The 23,113-nt window shown below is 36.8% G+C and overlaps 1 protein-coding gene across 8 annotated transcripts in view; it reads right to left on the reverse strand.

The window, feature by feature from the left end:
• The window catches only part of KIF6 (kinesin family member 6), a 146,603-nt gene that overhangs the window by 114,547 nt on the left and 8,943 nt on the right, over positions 1–23,113 (reverse strand). For all 8 annotated transcript variants that reach the window (XR_009727322.1, XM_061365992.1, XM_061365994.1 and 5 more), the window contains 2 exons: positions 8,349–8,496; positions 4,864–4,973 (listed from right to left, as the gene is read on the reverse strand). Coding sequence is in view for 7 of the 8 variants with exons in the window: in XM_061365992.1 (XP_061221976.1) it covers positions 4,864–4,973; positions 8,349–8,496 (258 nt within the window). In the remaining variant the exon portion in view is untranslated. The remainder of the gene's footprint in view (positions 1–4,863; positions 4,974–8,348; positions 8,497–23,113) is intronic.

Here is a 23,113-nt window from a genome sequence, read left to right on the forward strand (position 1 = left end):
ATAGGAAATCCTTCCCACAGTCTCCTACAAACTCTACATGTGAAGCAAGAAAAACAGTGTGCTTATACTAGCTTGTGTACTGATTCTAACTGTCAGATCGTTCTACATTTAGGAGTTAGGGATCCACGTAACAGTAAATGGGAGCAGGCACAGACTGCTGTGTTGCATGCACAGTGCAGCACTTCAGGCCTCTGTCCTGCTGCACAGACCCCTTAGCTGCAGGATAAATTCAGTCAGGTCATCCTAGCAGAAGACTTGCAGGCAGCTCCCACCTGGTCATCACACACTCTGCATGGCCTTGCCTTTATCAAAAGGTGTTACAAGAAGTTCTCATAAGAACACCTTTTAGAAATGGAGCCGTTTCCTTATAAGGAATCATATCATAGCTTGAATGAAGGGATCCGGTCTCTCCAATAACAGGATCTGAGCTGCTCTGAGCAGTGTGCCATGGGGAAATCCATTTAGGCTCCACTCAATGCTGCAAGAATACAGACGCCTGTGGGGGCAGCATCCCATGGGATGTAAGGTTTACGTGCCATCTATATTCCTCTTCTTATTCTGTCTTATCTAAGCAGCTACTTAGTTAAGCCATCTGTTGTCAGGCCTTTCTTACTGAGATCTGAAAACAGCCCTGCACTGTCTTCACTGCCCCCTCACCCTACCCTGCAGAACAAGGAGTCGGAACCTAAACTATGAAATTGGTGGGTCATGGACAAACAAACCATGTAAGATCTGTTAGAATTTGCAATGTAATGTCACTCACAAAAAGTGTTTGTTAAAAAATACTTTCATATTCAAAAGTAGCCTTGAACAGCAGAGGAATGATATAAATTGAATCAATTTACTCATATGACCAACAGCTTTAGAAAAGTGACTTTAGAAAAGTTTCACTTACTTCTTCCTACTGTTTTTCAGGGAACAAAACATAAAATCTGGATAGGAATAACTTCAGCATACATTACATATTGTTTATTTTACACATCTCTTTGAAATGTAATGAACAAAATCTTTGAAAAATTATTCATAACCGTTTTCAGCTGTCCTTTTATTAACATCAGAAAACCTTATACTTACAAACCTTTGTATTCTCTTAATCTTAGTATTTAGTAGTAACACATTGACCACTCTTCATTTTGCAGAATGTATTTCATATGAAACAAGTAAGCAATATGATTATTAGCCTTGGAAATTTTAAATCCTTGGTAATTTGCAAAACACTGAAAATCCAGTTTTTGAGGATTTATGGATGGTGGCCAGTTTCTAGATTACATAGTTGGTACAGCCACTGAAAAGGGGAAGAGCTGACATTAACAGTGTTGGGCCTGGAGACAGTGAACAAGTTTATTTGAAACAAAAAAATCAGACCAAATAAAATATATAATATTTTTCCCCTAAGTTGAAAAATATTCCTTTAGTTACTTTTTGCCTGGTTGGTTGGTTGGTTTTGGGTTTTTCTTACTTTGTTATTCATTTCAGGTAGTTAACCAGTGTTTAGTTACAGGAGGGGTTTTAAGTGAAAATATTTTCTGTTCCCTGGGGTCAGTATAACAGTACAGCTTCATCCTAATAGGTGTTGATATAGTTATCATTGTTGATGTTTGAAGTTAATTGGCTCTTAAAGTGCCTTCCTTTTCATGGAATTGAGTTCACTTAAACTATAGACTTAATCTTTCTGGAGCATAAAGTGAAAATGAATTCTCAGAGGATTCAATACAAATTGGGTTGGGTTTTTTTTTTTGAAAGTCGTCATCATAAATCTTATGTATTTCCCTGTTAAGGGGGAATCACACTGACTGGAAGCTTAGATTCCATCTTTCCCATGCCACATCACACCTGATGAGTGGTTATGTGAGCTTTCCATAAAGTAGCTCCTCTACTGCAGTTTTAAAGACTGAAGTTTTAAGGTAAAAGAGCATTAATTTTAGTTTGCTTTCATATTCCATAGTTTGGACATGTAAAATGTGGTTGTCCTAACAATCTATGAATAACAGTTCTACAATCTTAGTCTTTATTTTTGTGTTATTGTTCAGTGCCAAGAAGATTCTTATTTCTTAATAAATAATACAAATTAGTTAAAAAGAGTTTGTACTGATAGATTATATAACTAAAGTGAAAATGGTTTGATTCAGTATCATGGAGTTATATAAATTACAAATATATTGTACAACAAAGAATCTGTTAGAGGAGAAACCCTCTTGCACAACTGCAGAGCAAATGAAGAGATTCAAAAAATATTCCTTATTTCAGAAGTCCTGCAAATCTTTTATGAAAACTAGAGATGGCAGTAAGAATTCAGTCTTCTACCAGCTATATTTCATAGCAATAGCTTTATACTTTTTACACGTTTGAAAACAATCATAATTTCCTTGTATAAACATGGAACTCTCTGCAGCTACATGAAAATTAGATTGTCAGTATTAAATTCAATTTTTGATTTCCAGCAAGATTATTCAGATGTGTTTGCATCTGCATATGCTGTGTTTCAGCTACAATGTCACAAAATTAAAACACTGTCAGCTTTGCATAACAAAACAACTTACAGCTGTAAACTAAGGCATATTGTATTATGAAACAATAAGGTATATCAAATGATATCTTCTATGGGCTACATGTAATACCATTAGAACTAAACATCATGAAAACTGTTGTTCTTTTTCCTGTAAAAATAAGTTTGAAATCTGTACCTATTAGAATCATAATACATATTTATGCACGCATAAATATGTATATACCTACGTATGCATACAAAATAATTATGCAATACTTATTTGAATCTATAAACATATACCTATCCATATAGACATACAAATTACATCAACACATTTGTATGGAATTTCTTTCTAGAAACATGATTTTTTTTGCAAGTCCTTCTTCCCTTCTCATCTATCAGACTAATGAAACCGTTAAGCAGCATTAAGATGAAAATTTAATAGTCCACAGAATATACAAGGGATGACTACACATAAAACTTTGACTTCAGGAGCTGAGATTCCAAATCTAATCATGACGTGATTAGATACAATGGACAACTTAAAAAAAATATATTATTCACTTTGCCTTGAACATCAAATACAATTTTAGTATATTGTTTTCAAGTACTATCAAGAAGTCTGTTGTGCATTTTCCTAACCTCTATTACCTGAATACCAGCACTTTGTGTTTACTCCTTCCATTGAACTGATAACGGAAAGTGTTCAACATAAAATTTGCTAGGCAGAAGTACATATCTTTGATTCAAATTGCATCCCTTTCTTCTGCAGCAATATGGATAACAGTACTGTTCCAAACCAATCTGCATACTTCATGAGAATAGCTAATCTTCTGCTTACTCTTCTAAAATGATATATTCCTTCAACACTCTTCTTGTCCATCTTACATACTTGGGAGAATATCAACACAGACTACTAATAGTTACCTAAGCATAAAAACCCTGCATTTGACTTTGTATGGTGCTTAAAAACTTGATGATCTACTGTGGAATTCAACAGAAAATTATGCATAATATGACCCTTCCAAGGTACAAACCTTGTAAATTATTTTTAATATTCTCATTAAATACATGCTTTCAAATAAACTTGGGGAAGTTAAATTATTCTGTATTTTCCTTACGAACGCTAAAGTCTTAAAAGATCTTCAGCACATAAAATTCTCAGAAGAATGAAATATATTTAAGGTAATAAACACCTGATATATTTTAAAATATGTGATAACTATTTACTTACATGAACCTAATAACTAAAATATAGTTAGTCATACAACTACACTTTCCTCCAATATCCACTCCCATTCTAGCTCAGAATGACATTATATAGTTTTTCAAAAACCTAAATTAGTATCTTAAAAAAGAAATGAAAAATATTTTAATAAATTAAATACTTTTATAAAATGCTAAATATGAGTGGTTAATGTAAAGTTTTAATGTATATAGTACCTACTTTTTTGTCACATTATATACTGGAAATAATAATGACCATGTACAGTAAAACCATTAAACACTTACTAAGATCAGTTACCCTGCAGAGAATTTATCATCTTGCTAAACTGCATCCTGCAATAGTATACACTACGTAAGTTTACTAGTTATCCCAGTGTGCTTTATCCCTAATTCACAAGCAAATTAACTGTCTGGTTTTCCTTTTTAAAATTGACTAATACATAAAAGGTAATTATTCTTTAATTTACATGAATCACCATACATTAATCCATTTTGAGATGTTGAATTTTACAAGGCTTATGTGTTCATGACCTACAAACCTTTATTTACTACCCTTCTCCAAGTATTAGGCCTTATTTTATCAATGAAAACTATTATAACAATCATACATTCTGAAGTAACTATATTGGGTTTTGGAGTTCCCTGTGGTCTTTTCTATCTGTTACACACCTTATTTCATAATTGCTTATTCTAGAAAAATAGCTATCCTTGAATGAAAAGGTCAAAGTAGAAGTAGGGAATTTTTCTCCCTACTGCTGCAAGGAAATGCTGCCTGTTACATATGTCTCTGCCATACACGCATATGTGCATGCCATAAAAAGAGACAGTCTGCCAAGATCAAAACAAGCATATCAGGATCAAAACAAGTATACTTTCTCTCCTATTTTGAGTGGTTGAAATAGATCTTGTCTGCATATTATCAAAATATATTTCTAATACTTTCACCTTTACTTACTCCCATCTAGTTTCCCGAGGCTCCATATGTACAAAAATAAAAGAAAATGTAGACAGCGTTGATAAAATTGAGAAAACAAAGTACTTTGAGTTAATTAAGACTTCTATCCATAGCACAATTTCAAAGAAGTCCCCAAGGCATATGAAAACTACTTCTGTTGTTTTTGATGATTCTCTCTAGTTTTATTACTTACGGCAAATCTTCCAGTCTGGAGGCCTCATGTCTTGGATCCAGCAGATCATAACCACATTCATTGTAGATCTCTAAGTAGGAAACATGAGTTGTATACACTTTACTGCTATCCTAGATAACAAACAAAAAAAGAAAAAAAAAAAAAGGAAAGAAGTTAGAGTTATAAAAAGAAGTCAGAACTAGATCAGCAGAAAAATTATCACCACAGCTTTTATGTTGCTTCCTCATTCTCTTTTTCTTTTCCTGAGTATGGTTTACTGTGGATGGATTTTTAGCAAAGAATGGCCACATTCCCAAGTCAGCAAGTGCCTACGTGGAGCTCGACATGAACCGAGGATGAAGGAGGACATGGGTAAGGAAGCAAAAGTAATGGTGCAAGCAAGAGAAGAAGAAACTGGAATGTGCTAAGATACAAAATACTGAACTGTTAGCAAGATTTAAAGGTTAAGTTCCCATACACTTATTTGATTAATTGTATACTAGTTGCTGTGTGCTGCAAGAATATGTATCAAAGCATAATATACTAAGTTATTGTATATGTATCTAATTATACTATTTTATATATATTATATATATATAATATATTATATATATATAAAGTTATTGTATATGTATCCAAATATAATACAGCAAGCTATTGTATATGTAGCCATAGTTGCTGTGTGCTACAAGAATATGTATCCGATTATAATACAGCAAGCTATTGTAAGCAGATGCAGACAACAGTATAAAAAGGATAGATGCTTTGTAATAAATGGCTTTGGTCTGATCGCATTGATCTATGAGTCCATTTTTCTGGGGCAGTTGTGTGTGCTACAAGAATATGTATCCGATTATAATACAGCAAGCTATTGTAAGCAGATGCAGACAACAGTATAAAAAGGATAGATGCTTTGTAATAAATGGCTTTGGTCTGATCGCATTGATCTATGAGTCCATTTTTCTGTGGCAGTTTACACCTTCAGTTCATGATACTTTTATGCTTTCTGTTACCATATGTATAATGACTCAAGAAGAAACAGGAAAAACTAACAAATAACCCCTAATCAAAACTCACATACACAAATCCTCAAAAAAAAGTCCTCCCCAAATTCCCCCATGCTCATGATTTTAGTTTGGGCTTTTTTTTTGTTGGTTCCTAATATCTAGAAAAGTCTGTATACACTTTGAACATGGCAGCCTGCTTACAGAACCATACAACAGGCCATTCTTCTCTGACAAAAAGAAGAATGCTATTATAAACAAGTAAACTCTCATATTATTGATAGAAATAATAAGCTTGAGAAAAAAAAACACACCAAAAAACAAAGAACAACAACAAAAATAAACCAAAATTTACTTCATTTAGAAACATCGGGCACTTACTGCTTTCCACTCTATGATAACATTTAAGCACTGTATATGATGTTGGCTGTTTTCTGTAATTATTTTTTTTTTCATATTGCCAAAATGTAACTTAACACAACTGGGTTTTGCAGAGAGAATTTTCTCCTGCCCCAAAGTCAAAGCCAAACAACATAAACCACAAAATAATGGGCTATGATTTCCGAAGTAGAAGAAAATGAGTCACTTCTTTTCAGCAGATGAAGCCACTGTGAAAGCACTCATATCACACTTACTGTAGTAATTTAATAATCCAATCCACTACAGTTATTTTTCAAAATACTTTGAGACATAAACCTTTAGTTTTCACTGAACAGTTATTTCCCCCGGGTTTTTTTTTTTTTTTTACTGATAATGACAGTCCATTATTTCAAGGGACACCATTTAAAAAGATACACTACAGATGAATGGAAGAACCGTAGTAAGGAAGTTACAGGAAGCTATGGAATTTCTGACCAATAAATTAAAAAGAGAATTTATTAAAAACAAAAGGCTTGATTTGCTTCTCATTTGGAGTAAAAGGTTTCGTTTCTTTGGTTTTAAATTGCACTCTCAGTGTAAGCAAGAGCTTCAGAAGTCTTGTATTTTGTGTTCCTGAGTTCAGCTCTATTTCATCTTACTTAGGCTTAGGAGGCAGATGGTTTCCTCACTATGTCAGCACTTTTCAAAGCACATTCGTAGAAAAGAAGAAATGAAACAAGGGAAAGGTATGAAAAGAAAGGCAGGTGGAAAGATAAAACAGCAAGAATAGATGTTTTAAGATGCATCAAGAAAGAAAATGTATGAAACAAACACAAAGATTTGGAAACAAGCAGACAGAAATATCTCTATAAACATAACTAAGCAGAGCTTTTATCCAAAACCCAGGCTGAAAATGGAAACACAAATATTTTTATTTTTGTAGAAAGTATGTGCTGAGAAGGCAACAAATAAGGTATTTATTTTTCATCCTATATTGTTCTTATTACACAGTTAGCACTAAGAAAGAATGTTGGTATTGACACTATGTTGCTGGCAATTGCACAATCAACCTGTGCACCCCCCACAACAGAAGTCCTTCCTGGGGTCATGCAAGTTCAACAGCAGGTCTAAGGCAACATGATCACAGGTTTCTTTTTTATTATCATTCCCACAAAAACAAGTTTTGTGCACCTGCAACATGCTATGTACATTTACCTCTCAAAGCCACACTTTGAAAGAGCCAAGGTAATTATTTAAATATTAACACTTAATGTTAACCCTTACTCAGACAGAGCATGTTAATGTGACTGAGACATAAACCGAGTAAGAATTAGGGCCCTCTATTAGATGAATGACAGTATAACAGTACAAATGTAATGATTGATGTTAATGTCAAAAAATATTTAAATTTGTTTAATTAAAAAGCATTGTTAAAATGAAAAGATTAATCTTTAATAGACCTGGTGAAGAATATGAAGAAATAAAATATATATTACATCAGACTCCTGCCTTCCTTTCTTCCCTTTCGCCTCCTGTAGTTATGAAAGCCCCAAAATGATTGGATATGTTTACCATATCAGTATTACATTTCCACTAAAAGAAACTTCTTGTAAACATAATGAACACACATAAGTGTGCTACTTTGGTGCATCCTTTCACTTATTAGCTGATTTCATTGCATACAAATGTCAAATTGCAATAATTCTACAACATTTTGGTTATAACCTGATACACATACACACATCGTCCCACATTCTCCTTTAAAAAGTTCTTACACCTCGACTGCCAACCACCATATCATCAGCCACTTACCGTTGTGTCTCACAGTCCCCTTATATTGGGCAAAGAATAAGACACATTGCTTAAGCTTTTTTACAACCTGTAGGCTGCAGGTCACTCAGAAGACTTTCTCTGTTCAATAAGAAATTTTCTAATTTACTTATTAGAAAAATCAATGTAAGGAGATAAGGAATATTTGAAGTGTGGTAAGACTCTTGCATAGCGTATCATATCAACTTAGATATTTTCTTCAGCTTTAATTTTAAGACTTCCTCCATCATTATTATAAAAGCAGCCTTTTGCAATACAGTTAAGTGTTTGTAAACCAGACATTAAAAATAAACAGAAAACAATGCCCCATACCTTCTGCAGTTGATCAAAAATGTAAGATAAAGTCCTGGGAATGACACCTCGATCACTGTAACGTTCTGCTCCTCCTGTGATGGTGAAAGTTTTGCCACTGCCTGTCTGACCATATGCAAAGATAGTACCATTATATCCTGCCAAAACACTAGAGAATAAAAAAAATTGGAGATAATTAATATATAAAGCATAACGTATTTTCCATTATCAACTTTGTATTGAACCAAAATATAATTATAGTAATTCTTAATTACATAGCAGCTGTTTTCAGTAATACAAGAATACTTTATGATATGTATCCTAGATGCAATAGAATTAAAATATCCAGAACTGAAGGACATTGCCTTGCCTTACCCCATTAACCAGTATCATCATTAGCTAGTCATATTCATTACTGTTTTCTTTATTTCATATACTGTGTTTACAATCAGAGTAGTAAAAGTCTTCATTTACCATGAACCATCGAATCATAGAGTCATAGAATCATAGAATAGTTAGGGTTGGGAAGGACCTTAAGCTCATCTAGTTCCAACTCCCCTGCCATGGGCAGGGACACCTCACACTAAACCATGTCACCCAAGGCTCTGCCAAACCTGGCCTTGAACACCGCCAGGGACGGAGCCTTCACAACTTCCCTGGGCAACCTATTCCAGTGCCTCACCACCCTTACAGCAAAGAATTTCTTCCTTATATGCAACCTAAACTTATCCTGTTTAAGTTTGAACCCGTAACCCCTTGTCCTATCACTGCAGTCCCTAATGAATAGTCCATCCCCAGCATCCCTATAGCCACCCTTCAGATGCTGAAAGGCTGCTATGAGGTCTCCATGCAGCTTTCTCTTCTCCAGGCTGAACAGCCCCAACTTTCTCAGCCTGTCTTCATACGGGAGGTGCTCCAGCCCCCTCATCATCCTCGGGGCCCTCCTCTGGACTTGTTCCAACAGTTCCATGTCCTTTTTATGTTGAGGACACCAGAACTGTGCACAGTTGTCGTGGTTTAAACCTCAACCAGACAGCTTTCACTCACTCACTCCCCCCCTTTCTTGCCCTCCCCCTACTCTCGGAGGGACGGAGAGGAGGATCAGAAAGAATGCAACTCCCACGGGTTGAGATAAGAACAGTTTAGTAACTAAGGTATAACACAAATCAGTACTGCTACCACCAATAATAGTAATGATAAAGGAAATAACAAGGGAAAAGAATACATCACCCCATCACCAGGCGACCAATAACTTGCCCCCCAGCCCAACCAAGCACCGACCGATACCTCCTCCAACCCTGCAGTCCCCCCAGCCCTTCCGGCTCACTCCCAGTTACATCCTGGGCATGACGTGCTGTGGTATGGAATACCTCTTTGGTCAGTTTGGGTCAGGTGTCCTGTCTCTGCTTCCTCCCGGCTCCCCTCCTCCCTGGCAGAGCATGAGGCCCACAAAGTCCTTGGCCAAACCAAAACATCATTGTTTTTCAGCTCTGTTCCCAGCTGAAAGTCAAAACACAGCACTGCACCAGCTACCAAGAAAGAGAAAAATGACTGCCACTGCTAAACCCAGGACATTATCCACCCCTTATTCCATACCATTCACGTCATGCTCAGATCCCACATTTTCAATATACCCTCACTCTGATCTAAGTGCACTCTCATCGTAGTGCATGGACCAGTCCCTATAAAGCTGCTGAGTCCATCTGGTCCATGATGCCAGGCTCCATCTCTTGTAACAGTCTTCCAGAGCAGGAGAGGCTGTGTGCAGTGTTCACACACATGAATAACCTGGGCAGTAGTGTCCATTGTTAGGTCCACCCCTCGATCATGAGTCCATCTCTATGTTGCATCTCTGCTCTGTTGGCCTTAAGGGTCATGGGCCCACCAGGTTCAAAATAATTCATTGTCCTTCCATCTCCAATGTTTCCAAAGCACTGGAGGGGCCCAGTGGACTAGATACTTGCCCATACTGTCCCACATGCCCTGCCACTCATGGCTGTCCAGCCTTGGGGAAAACCTCTTGGTCCTCCCATATTGCTGTCTAACCCCAGACAAGACCCAAACCCCACTCTGCTTAAATATCGAGATCAGACACAATGGTGGTGGGTAAAACACACTCTGAATGTGTGCCAACATAGTGAACACCATCACAGTCAGCAGGCAGGTCCCAAGGGTACCCAAAGGCCATTCAAAACCTTCAGAACTCTCAAACAATGCTGCTGTACTTGTCCCTGGGGCTGGTGCAGCTGCTGTGCTTGCCGGCTCTCCCACCACCAGCTTCTCTTTTCCTGAGTCCAGCTCTTCCTCCTCTGCCTTGCTGGGAAATGCTGCGGGGTCTCCTGCGTCCTCCTGGGGCTCAGCGGGCGGCTTCCGGGGAATGCTCTCGGGCGTCGTGGGGCTGAGCTCGGCCGCGGTGCTCGGTTCCTCTGCGGGGCTCGGCTCCTCCGCCGCCTTCTCCCGCTGCTCGACCGCCCCGACCTCCTCCACCGGCAGCCGTCCCCTCGCGGCCTCCGGTCCCGCTCCCGCTTGGTCCCCGGGGCCGCTCTCCCGGGCCGCTTCAGCAGCCGCCGGCTCCCGGGGTCGCCCCTCCTCGGCTCCCCGCGGCCTCAAGCAGACGGAGGTGAGGGCGAGGGCCAGGACGGTGAGGAGCAGCCGGACGGCCAGGGACCAGTCCACGACCACGTCCGTCCCGCCCTGCTGCTGGAGCTCGCCCGTATTACAAGTCATTGCCATAAAGTACAGTGAGACAAGAACCTTAGCCCAAGCCCCACACTTGATAAACACTAACACAGCAAATACCGGCTCTAAGTAAGTTACAACATTCTGAAGCTCTGAGATCCAATAAATCATCATTGTGACGGTCAGATCTGTCGTTATCTCAACCCCTCGTGCCCCACGTTGGGCGCCAAAAAGAACTGTCGTGGTTTAAACCTCAACCAGACAGCTTTCACTCACTCACTCCCCCCCTTTCTTGCCCTCCCCCTACTCTCGGAGGGACGGAGAGGAGGATCAGAAAGAATGCAACTCCCACGGGTTGAGATAAGAACAGTTTAGTAACTAAGGTATAACACAAATCAGTACTGCTACCACCAATAATAGTAATGATAAAGGAAATAACAAGGGAAGAGAATACATCACCCCATCACCAGGCGACCGATAACTTGCCCCCCAGCCCAACCAAGCACCGACCGATACCTCCTCCAACCCTGCAGTCCCCCCAGCCCTTCCGGCTCACTCCCAGTTACATCCTGGGCATGACGTGCTGTGGTATGGAATACCTCTTTGGTCAGTTTGGGTCAGGTGTCCTGTCTCTGCTTCCTCCCGGCTCCCCTCCTCCCTGGCAGAGCATGAGGCCCACAAAGTCCTTGGCCAAACCAAAACATCATTGTTTTTCAGCTCTGTTCCCAGCTGAAAGTCAAAACACAGCACTGCACCAGCTACCAAGAAAGAGAAAAATGACTGCCACTGCTAAACCCAGGACAAGTACTCCAAGTGAGGTCTCACAAGAGCAGAGTAGAGGAGATGCGAAAGCACACAAAAACACACTGGTGAAAGAAACTTTTCTCTTAGAACTACGAAGACAGGCTGAGAAAGTTGGGGCTGTTCAGCCTGGAGAAAAGAAGGATGGACACCTCATAGCAGCCTTCCAGTATCTGAAGGGGGCTTATAAGAATGCTGGGGAGGGACTCTTCATTAGGGACTGTAGTGATAGGACAAGGGGCAACAGGTTAAAACTTAAACAGGGGAAGTTTAGATTGGATATAAGGAAGAAGTTCTTTACTGTGAGGGTGGTGTGGCACTGGAATGGGTTACTCAGGGAAGCTGTGAATGCTCCATCCCTGGCGGTGTTCAAGGCCAGGTTGGGAGAGCCTTGGATGACATGGTTTAGTGTGAGGTGTCCCTGCCCATGGCAGGGTGGTTGGAACTAGATGATCTTAAGGTCCCTTCCAACCCTAACTATTCTATGATTCTATGAACTATGTCTACACAAGAAGCTTCAGTGGAACAGCAATAGTAGCTTTATGCAACAGTTTAGCTTGAAATTACATTCAGACTCAATTAACTTTTTTTATACCTCTTAGTTCTACTTGCAGAAGAGCCTAACAAAAGTCTAGTTCAGATCTTTCTGTAACTGTCTACACTTCCTTCATTAACTTCCACCTGTTTTCCACCAAACAGTAGATAAACTTAATGACAGTAGTTCAGCTGCACACCATGGAGGAAATGTAGGACATGGCTGCAGCTGATACACAGCTCGGAAGCAATGGCTGACTGAATAGATATCTATAATGCATTTCCTTTGTACAGCTCTGTCTCATAAGACAAAAATAATAAAAATTCTATTTCCACATTTCTAATTCAATTTCTTGTTAATTATTGAAAACTGTTCTGAACCTGACAAATATTATAAGTGCCCCAAGATTTTATGCTTCACACTGACTGACTAGAAACAATGAGGTTAAAATGATGGAGGACAAAATTATTTTGAATTTTTCTTTGTAAAAGCAAACAAAAACTAAATAAAATTATCAAAAATACTAGAATCATAGAATAAATAGTGATGAAAACAGTTATTGACTATAATATTAAGATAGAAAATCAAACCAGAACTCATGACAGTCTATAGCTGACAGAATGTATGATAAAGAAATCAGATTAGGCTGCCAAGTTTATTTCCTCTCAGCAGCTGTGAATCATAAATTGTTTCCTGGATTCAGCCATCTCAAAATTGTTCTACCACAATTCCAACAAACATCTCCTGACAAAAAAAATGAAGGAGGTACTTGAAAGAAAACAGAGTAAGCAAGAAAGAGTTAGTTTTCTTTATAAAACCTAACAGAAGCAAAATGTACTTTGGATTTGGTTTACTGTAGTTTAATAGCAACTAATTTTGCTAAAAATTTAACTAAAAATTTTCTTGTGCATTTTGCTTATTGTAAAAATGATAAAAGATAAGATTTTAAAAAATAAAAAAAGGGGCAAGCAACCCTTTCATAAGAGTAAAGGAAACATGTATAGATAGCTGATACTCTGGCACCACAAGAGATGCAATAGTTCTCCAACTTCTTAAAGTTTATTTAAAGGCCTGAGTAGTTGCCAAGTTGCTTATATTAATACATTACAGTAGGATGTCAGAGACAAAAACAGAAACATGTTGAAAGGAACTACAATGAACATCTGGCTCCCAAAGACCAAATCACCCAAAGACACAGTATGCATAGATTTTAGATACCAGATGTTAGAAATCAAAATAATTATTATTATCAAACACCTCATTCCTCTATGTTAGGAATTTCTAGTGCACTCTGTCAAAGTATCTGAATGCTGAAGACAGTAATGAGTTGTCAAAAAGTAGGGGGCATCAAAAGCTCCTCAGAGATGGCAGATTCAAAACAAGCAAGGGAAACTGATTCTTCATGCAACATCTAGTTAAGCTGTGAAACTCCTTGCAGTGGGATGTTTTGCATGCTAAAAGTTCATGCAAACTTCAGTAGAGAATGGACTAATTCATGCAAAAAAATTATTTCAGCTACTAAACACAGAGAAATCAGAAAATTCCTAAACTACAAATGACTAAAGGCTAACACAATACTTGGGGAAGTAGCTCTACATGCTTTCAATGTTTTGGGGGTTGTTTTTTGTTGTTGTTGTTGTTTGGGTTTGGGTGGGGTTTTTTGTTTGTTTGTTTGTTTGTTTTGGTTTTTTTCCTGAGCACTGTTAGTTTGTGTGAGAGATAACATACTGGGTTTGACAGAAATAAGGTCTGACCCAGTACAGTTACTGTTCTGTTTTTACATCTCTGTCTTTGGCTGTTTCACATCTAGCATTTTGGGTTGTTTTCTTCTCTAATTCTTTAAAGTTGTTAAAGGTATATATTTTCAATTACTGTGACATGGCTTCTGCAGAAAGGCATGTTTTGCAATGTGTCTAAAAAAGCGGTAAAGGTGCGGCCGCAATTTATTAACTTAGGGTCCCTGAACTTCACAAAAGGCTGTTGATAAGGATCACCACAAACGTAAACATAGGATAGAATGTTTTTACAAGGGCATGTAGTTATAGGACAAGGAGTAATGGCTTTAAACTGAGAGTAGAAGATTTAGATTAGATATTAGGAAGAAATTTACAATGAGAATGGTGAGGCACTGGCACAGGTTGCCCACAGAAGTTGTGGTTGCCCCATCCCTGGAAGTGTTCAAGGCCAGGCTGGGTGGGATTTTGAGCAACCTGGTCTAGTGGAAGTTGTTCCTGTCCATGGCAGTTTTACACTGAAATGGTAAGAATATATGTAGGTGGACCAATACCTAATCAAACAGTAAATTAATTAAACTGGTATCTTTTTACTAATTACGCAGGATTTTTAAGATACATACTTAATAGTTTCAACCTAAGATGCACAATCCCTTTGGGGAAACAAAACCACAGAAAGCTTCATAACCTCTTAGTCACACATAAAATGCTATTTAAAAGACAACAACAAACAACTACAGAATTACACTTCACAAAGTGAAGGGTCTCTCAGATGCTAAGTGTTAGCACAGTAAGTGGAAAATGTACATGTTCTCCCTTACATCATGAAATGCAATCACAACAGATACCTAAAAAGGTTGGCAACAAAGATTTTGAGACAAGAAGAGGATCCAGAGTGTATTTTCTGAACAGCATCAACCATACAGATCCCTGAAGATTCTAATTGGCAAATGAAAGCTGTCACCAGCAGCAGTGGAACCTGTTCTCTACTGGAGAAGGCAGTAGAGAATTAGCAGCTCTTTTCTGCATATAGTGCACAATCAGCTGCAAGATGTTCACCTAGGCAAGATCTACAGCTTTGCTTTTCAAATTGTCTGAACAAAACCCCTAAAATTTTGGTAAACTTAGTATCTGAAAGTACATAAGTTGACACAGTTGTTGATAGTATTCTTGTGAAGACTAAAACATGCACACATAAAAATCGTACACTAAAAGGGTATTTTCAGTTATGCCACAGTGTTATCAGAGTATCCAGAACTTTGCAATTTTTTTTTCACCCTCAAAGCTGAGTTTTGGCATGGTTAATTATATATTTTATTGAATAAATTGTCTCTTTACTACTTCAGAAAAAATACACCAATAACACATAATACAAGGAAAGGCTTTGGTGAAAAGATCTTTCATGAACTTATGCAATGTTGTATAGCTCCCTATTCAGTTCATGGACTACTTCCAGACAGATCAACTAAAATATTGCTGGAGAAATCTGTCTCTGGTATATGTTAGCAAAGTTAACCTGTTATGATTGTCAGAGTTCCTGAAGGGTTGGATTTTTTTTCTTTAATTAATACCAAGAAAAAATTTTAAAAAGCCTACTAGAGAGAAAAATAAGTATTTAAAATACAGTCACTAAAATCTGTACAAATTTGTACATTTGTTTCACTGTTAGGAAATCGGAGAAGTTCATTTTCCTTACACACTAAAACTTAAATGCATAAAGGGAAAACCTAAGTTGTCATATGCATGAGCAGTCGGTCCAACATATTGGAGTTTGTACCTGTGAACAACAAAATTGACTGAATATGAACAAGTGTCATTGGACTGAATTTCTCCATGTGCATAAGTCTCAAAAAAATTGCCCAAGACCTGAAATTCTGTGAAGAAAAGGTTTTCAGAAAAAGATGAGGTTTCTGGGAAACACAGACATAGTAGTTCTGCAGACAATCATATTTTAATCAGAATTAATATACTGAGCTGCCTTGATATCTTGTTATTAGGATGTAGGAGATCTCAGTTTCATGACTGTCACGAAAGGCCCCAAAAGGTCAAACTCTGTAAATTCAAATTAAAATTGTGTGTATCTGGTTTTGTGTTTCAGTGAAAATACATTTGGTCAAACTATACGAAGGCTCACACATCACAAAGCTGTATATAATGAAAAAAATTGTAACATTTGCTGGATATATTAATTTGAAATGAAAACATATACATCCATGTGACTGTATTTACATATGATTGTGTACATAAAGGTGTGTTAGATTAAAAATTTCAGTCTTATTGGTTTTAATTGTTTTTTGTGAAATAGTCATGCTAATTGCAGGCAAACGACTGCTAGTCTATGAATATGCATTGTTTTGTTACAGTTCTAAACCTTCTTTATCCGTTTTTCTGAAGTATTATTTCTAATCTAATTATATGCCTACTTCAAGATGATTTTAACACAGGAAAAAGGTTAGGCCTGTTCTTACATTTTACTCAAAGAACTGAATGCTTCTTTTCTGGTAAAGCACTGAAAAATTATTGCTGATTTTTAGAAACAACAGCTTGACCTTACAAATCTAATCAGCAACATTTTTAAACACAAAGAAAATATTGTGTCCTCCATATTGCACAGAATTGAAAGCACACCTTTTCCAAGCTAGAGGTAGTTTGCTCACACAACTGACTGAAGACAGTAATCTGATCACACTGCTATATAAACCTAACCATATATTATGACAGCAAAATAATTTAGCATGACAGGATAAAACAAAGTTTTAAGTTTTACCTTTAAGCTGTGACACAGACTACCAAAATGTCTCCCATATTGACAATATTTGAAAAAGAAATTACAATACCTTTAGTATTTTTCTAACCAGAATATTAAAATAACCAGAAGAAATCTAGAAAGCACACCAATAGAGTTCTGCACCTTCAAAGAATCATAAAGGCTATGATCCAAATCTTATTTAAGTCAATGACTACCTTTCCAATAATCTCAGAGTTTTAAGTGGGATCCAGATCATGAGAAAATTTTATGCAGGTTTTTTGGACTTTGAGAAAATCAAAAAATAAACAACAAAACCCACCCACCCCCAAACAAACAAACAAAAATGACAAAAAAACCCAACAAAAAAGAACACAAAAAAATGAATGAAATAGCAAGGGTTCAATATCTTAGAAGCTTCCTTATCAGTGGTTGTCCTCAGAGTCCAGAGAAAAGAATTATTTATAAGAAATAGTCAACATATGTAAGGACTTAAGACAGTAGCACTGTGGGTGCAAATATGATAGTCTAAAAGTATAAGACAGGTATTTAAAGAGGTAGCACCTTTTACTAGACTTACTAATATTGTTGGGGGAAAACATGACTAGTCTCAGTGGGTTACTATTTCTTTAGTTACATTAGAAAGACACTGCCTCTTCCCTTAGATCTTACTAAGCAAAAGCTGTCAATACAACCTTTTATCAATTATCAGGCAGAGGACAATTTTTATGGACTCATATATGAATTGTGATTAAAGGAGAGTAATGCCATGTGGTTTTTTCCCATCAAATTTTCTCAGTTATCAGTTAATTGGCACTTTATAACTTACTCATAATTAATGTCAAACATGAACAGTGAGAATTTAACTTTTAATTTAAAAATTCATTTCAGATACCTATTTAAATAAATGGATGTTAGAGTTATGTACTGAAATTTTCAGTCACTCAACTGACTTGTCTCATGCCTGAAAGATGTCTAATTCCTAAATATAGGGTGTGATATAGAAGTATAACTCATGCAAGCAATTCCATTGATAAATATGTTATGTTCACAACTGCTTAACATTCTTCAAGTGAGAAATTCCTCAAATGACAGCTAGACAGTTTATGGGTAGTTACTAAAGTTTAAAATATCATTCAGTACTTTGTCCTTGATTATCTGAGACAATATATATAGTTGTATAAAGCCCAGTGACAGTAGACAGAGGTTGAAAGCAGACCGAGCATGTTTGATTGTGGTTGGGTTTTCTGACCACATGTTGTTTCAATTTCCAGTGAAGATCATTTGTTCTATTTAAAGTTCATGGACACAGAACTTCTCATTTGTTTTTGTGCTTATTGTTAACAAGACTTCAGGGAGGCTTGTGCCTAAGTATAACAAAGAACTCTGCTTCCTCTGGTGCTACGCTGGTTTTGCTGAATCAAACAGAACAACTACTATCAAAGTTTGAAAAAACAAGCACACACACAAATAATAAAAAAAAAAAAAAGACCAAAGAAACCCAATTCACCAAACAAACTCTCTCCCCTGAGTTTTGTGTCCAGTTTTGGATTCCTCCGTGAAAGAAGGATGCTATAAGGAAATTGGAGTGAGCCTGACAGAACCAAATTAGTTTGGGCTTAAGCACATCACACACATGAGGAAGCCAAGGGAGCTGTTCTCTGTCAACCTGGAGAAGGCAAAGCTATACATGTACCTAATTATCGCCTTCCATTATACAACGAATCATTACAGAAATGGACTCAAACTTTTCAGAGACTTACAGTGGTAGGACAAGTGGCAGTGTTCACAAGTTGCGAGGGGGGAAATTAAAAGCAGGTATAAGGAAAATATTCTTCACAGTGAGAGTAGTTAAGCCCTTTGACAGGTGACCAGATTGGTTGCGAGATCCTCAGCTTTGGACATTTTCAAAGCTCTGCAGGAAAAGGGCCTGAGGAACCTGATCTAACCTTGAAGCTGCTAACCCTGAACCTGAATCTGCTTTGCTCAGGAGGTTGAATCAGATAACCTACAGAGATCCCTTCTGACTTAATTATTCTAATTTGTTGGCAGTAGGCATAAATCACAGGGTCAGCAGGAGCAGAAGGAAAAAGTAAACAGTGCTTATCAGCCCCTAATACGTGCTACAAACTTTGCAGTTCATAATAGTCTCAATGCATCAGTTTTTATAATCAAGCTTGGAGTAACAACCTTACTTTCAAGTTTTTGACATTGGCAGGTGTTATAACATGGAAATCTTGCCTTAGCAATTGGTAAATGAAGCCTACCCTGAATATCAAAAGCATACACAGCAACAATGAATATGAAATTTAAGCAAAAAGATTTGCTTGCTCTGACACTTAATTGCTACAGCAAGACATACTTCTCAGTCTTTAAAATTATTAAAAAGATAATTTAAATAGATGCGTTTAAGCTACCTGTAATTTTTATGGTTGCTTTGTTTTAAAATTAAAAAGTTCAAAGTGAAAGGTTTTTAGTAAGCTTATAATACAAATAAGTAAAATGTGTCTAAATGTTTAAATGAAGGAAAAAGGCATTATCAGGTAAGGGCTAAATCTTGTATTTATATGTAGGTAAGAGAAAATCCTGAGAACAAGATACAAATTGCAGCTTTAAAAAGTAATTACTTTGATTTTGTGCCTTTATTTCAGCTTTACGCTATTAACTCTGGTTCTGACATCTTCATTTTAAAGGACTGATAATATAAGGAGATGTGGTTAGAGGAAATATTCAACAACTATTAAAATACTACACTACTGAAAAAAAGAAGAAACCACCAGTATCTTTGATCTTGGAATACTGTCAGCCCACTCTTCATGTCAGCATGTCCTTCACTTTCCTTCTTTTTGCTGCAGAAAATCTCAGTCCATAGTCACTTTATTAGAAAAAATAAAAATTCAACACAGTCCTGACACAACCGGCTCCCAGACATGATACTTAAGATAAAAAGAATTTAATTTGCAGGGTCTGGAAAAAAGTTTTCAGTGAATATTTGTCTTTACAGAGACTCAGAATTTAGGTACCTTCTTTTCCTTGGAGCTCAAAGTTTCTTTTAATTAAAATAAACAAAGAATCTCAGGATGACTTTTTTTTATGCCTTTGCCAGATTTATAGAAGAAATCTAATTTGGTAATGCCTCATCTTTCAAAAACAACACCAATTTCCAAATGTGCATGCAAATGTGTTTTTGAGAGCTTAGTGCAAGCAAGTTTCCTTACAAATTGTAAAAGGGACTTCCAAAATAAAATGCCACTATAAGCACTGCAAAAGGTAACTGACACAAAGATACTCTGAATCAAAGCTATCAGACTGTAAGCTTTAATAAGCAGCCTTCTTGAACAATTCTAAACTGTGCAATTTAAGTCAAAATAAACATGAGCAACTAATAGTTGTTTGAGATGAAACATTAATGACGATTTACACTTTTTGTCTCAAAAGTACTCAAGGAAGAACTGCTAGCATTACTGCTCCAATTTCTTAATTTAGCAGAAATTTTAAGATGCATTTGTTTCAAGTTTATGTAAAAAGAAAAAGGTATTCTTTTACTACATATAGATTCTACAGGTCTCTTGTACCTAAATCACCCACATTAGCAATAATACAGCTGTGATGCTTGCCTACATGTGAGCCAAGCCACTTCTTCACACAGTGTGACAAATATTCAGGTCAGAATGGATAATTGTTCATGCAGATATTTTGAATACATGTTCTGTAAGAATAAGCAGCAGAAAAGAACAAACCCACCAAACACAAACGGAAAACCAGAAAAGAGTTAAATGGTTTTTATATTACAGATGCTAATTCCTAGGCTAAAAATAGCGTACGAGAAGAAACTAAAATCTGTGGCAATGGGAGGGTTATCCTGGAGGCTTTCAAATCCTCCAAAAAAACCATAGGTGATTGCCATTTAGGTTTATAAGCAAATGAGCTGTTTCTTATTTGCAAAATATATATGAAGAGAAAATATTTTCTATGTTATTCTTTAATAAATCAAGACAAAACATTGCCCATATAACAATCAAAACCAAAAACAAATCCGAAGCACTAACATTGTATAATTAATTTCATCATAACACTCATATTTGAAGCATTATAATTGTTCAACTAAACCAGTGCTTAAGCAATAGCAAACTGCAAAATTATGTTCTTTATTGTCTCTATTTTTGTGGGAAATCAAGTAAATATTTAAAATGAAAAGGAAAACAGGAAAGCACAAACAAATAAGAAAAAGAAACCATGAAAAAGATGTCTTAAGCATTAACAAAAAAGTAATAAAAAAATTCAGGCAAGTCACATACAGAGGCTGGCACTTTTGATTGAAGACGAAAACTAAACAAACTAAAAAAAAAATCAACTTAAAAAGAAAGAAAGTTGCATCCAATACCCACCCATCCAAGAGCAAACTAGAAAGATTTTAGAATCCTGAACTTTGTATTACTGGTTCAAGTTTAAACAAAGCCTTTTTTTCTCCTCAGCATTCAAGTCTCTAACTAAATTCTCTTGACTGTAAGTACGCATGGCAGGGAGCCTCAAAATGTTACTGAACTATTTCATTGATATTTTCCTGCTACTTTCTTTTCCCTGGCAATAAACAGACAAAAACCCTGTTCCCTTAGTAAAGTGACTCCAGCAACAGAAATAAGTTCATTTTCAACAGTTTTGCCTGCAAAAGAATGACAACTTAGAAACAAATAACATTTTGCTATTAAAGACTGTGGTCTTTCAGAGTAACAGGGCAATTCTTGCTGTCCCACATTGGAAAATTGAGTCATTAACTACAGAGTGAAATAAACTTCAGACACAGTCACGGACTAGGCAAGGAACCACATAGCTGAAGACATTTTGAAATAAGTATTTTTGCTTAAGAAAGGGTAAAATTTAAGGAAAAGAATGAGAAACAGGAACATACTTCAGGTATTGCCTAATTACTATAAAAAAACACAGAAAAATTATCCTTCAATATTACCAGTAACAATACAAATGTCAATTAGATTACAAGCTTTAATACATTATAACACTCTGCCAAAATAGTCATGATTCAGTTAATAATGCTGTTATAAATTAATTTTAGCATTGAAGATAAAGTCTCAGCTATTTGGAGATAAACATATGCCTAAAAACCATTGATTTTAATAACATTTGAGTACTTGCAAGTACTTAAAAATATCTAAAAAACAAAGCTATAGTTTGCAAAATGGACCAAATCAGTGCATAAAAGTCTTATATCAGCCAACACTGAAATAGAGGTAAACAATACCACTTACTTTTTATTAGAGCACTGCATAAGTGAATTATTAACTGGAAAACCTCTTCATTTTCTAGCAACAACCAAAGAGGGTGGGGGTGGGAAAAGTCAGTCTGTTGCTGTTTAGCTTTGATACTCTCAATTTTCCTGATGATAATTCAATCCATAGCATGCAACAATAAAACATTTAATCCTTCTCTATCCACACACAGTCAAATAAAATATCTTTTTTTCTGCAGTCACCATTAAATTCAGAATTATTTAAAGCTAAGTAAATGAGTTACCTTGAAGCTATTATGTTAAAAAGTCAGATAAGCAAAGAAATACCTTTTGGGTGAAAGAAATCAAAACAATTTTTAAAAAAGAGTATTTAACTTTAGTGAAGTTTCAAATTAACTGGCTCTTCATTTTCACTGTCAGATACCCTCCTGTGTTATGTGGGACTTTTAAGAAGCAGCAGGGTGGGAAGAGGACAAGAAAATGAAATTATAAAGAGCTAGGTATATTTTTACTGCCAAATACAAATTTGAAAAAGACTGTGAGTCCAGCTGAGGATGTCTGTTTTCCTATAGCACAGACATGCAATAGAGCAGTAGGCTGAAAAATAACTTGCAGAATCATAGCTTAAACCAATGGATGGGTCAGTGTCCTGGAGTGACAGGAGGATCCCAAGAGTTGACTGTACTGGAGGCTGAAATCAGCCTGACTGGGAGGGAGGAGCAAAAGCACCCCATTGTGACTGGTCCAGAGGCTCCATGCATCCTTGGCACAGACTACCTCAGGAGAGGGTATTTCAAAGACCCAAAAGGGTACCGATGAGCTTTTGGTGTTGCAGCTTTGGAAACACAGGAAATTTAGCAGCTGTCCACCTTGCCTGGTCTCTCAGAGGATCCTTCTGCTGTGGGGCTGCTGAAGGTCAAAGAACAAGAAGAGCCAATTGCGACAACAACACTGCACAGGCGGCAATATTGCATCAACAGAAACTCCCTGATTCCCATCCGTAGGCTGATCCGTAGACTGGAGAATCAAGGAGTGATCATCAGGACC

Source organism: Neopsephotus bourkii, unplaced genomic scaffold (assembly GCF_033783945.1).
Source record: "Neopsephotus bourkii isolate Nb327-2 ecotype Australia unplaced genomic scaffold, CSIRO-AGI_Nbou_v1 NB_1292, whole genome shotgun sequence".
Lineage (NCBI taxonomy): Eukaryota > Metazoa > Chordata > Aves > Psittaciformes > Psittacidae > Neopsephotus > Neopsephotus bourkii.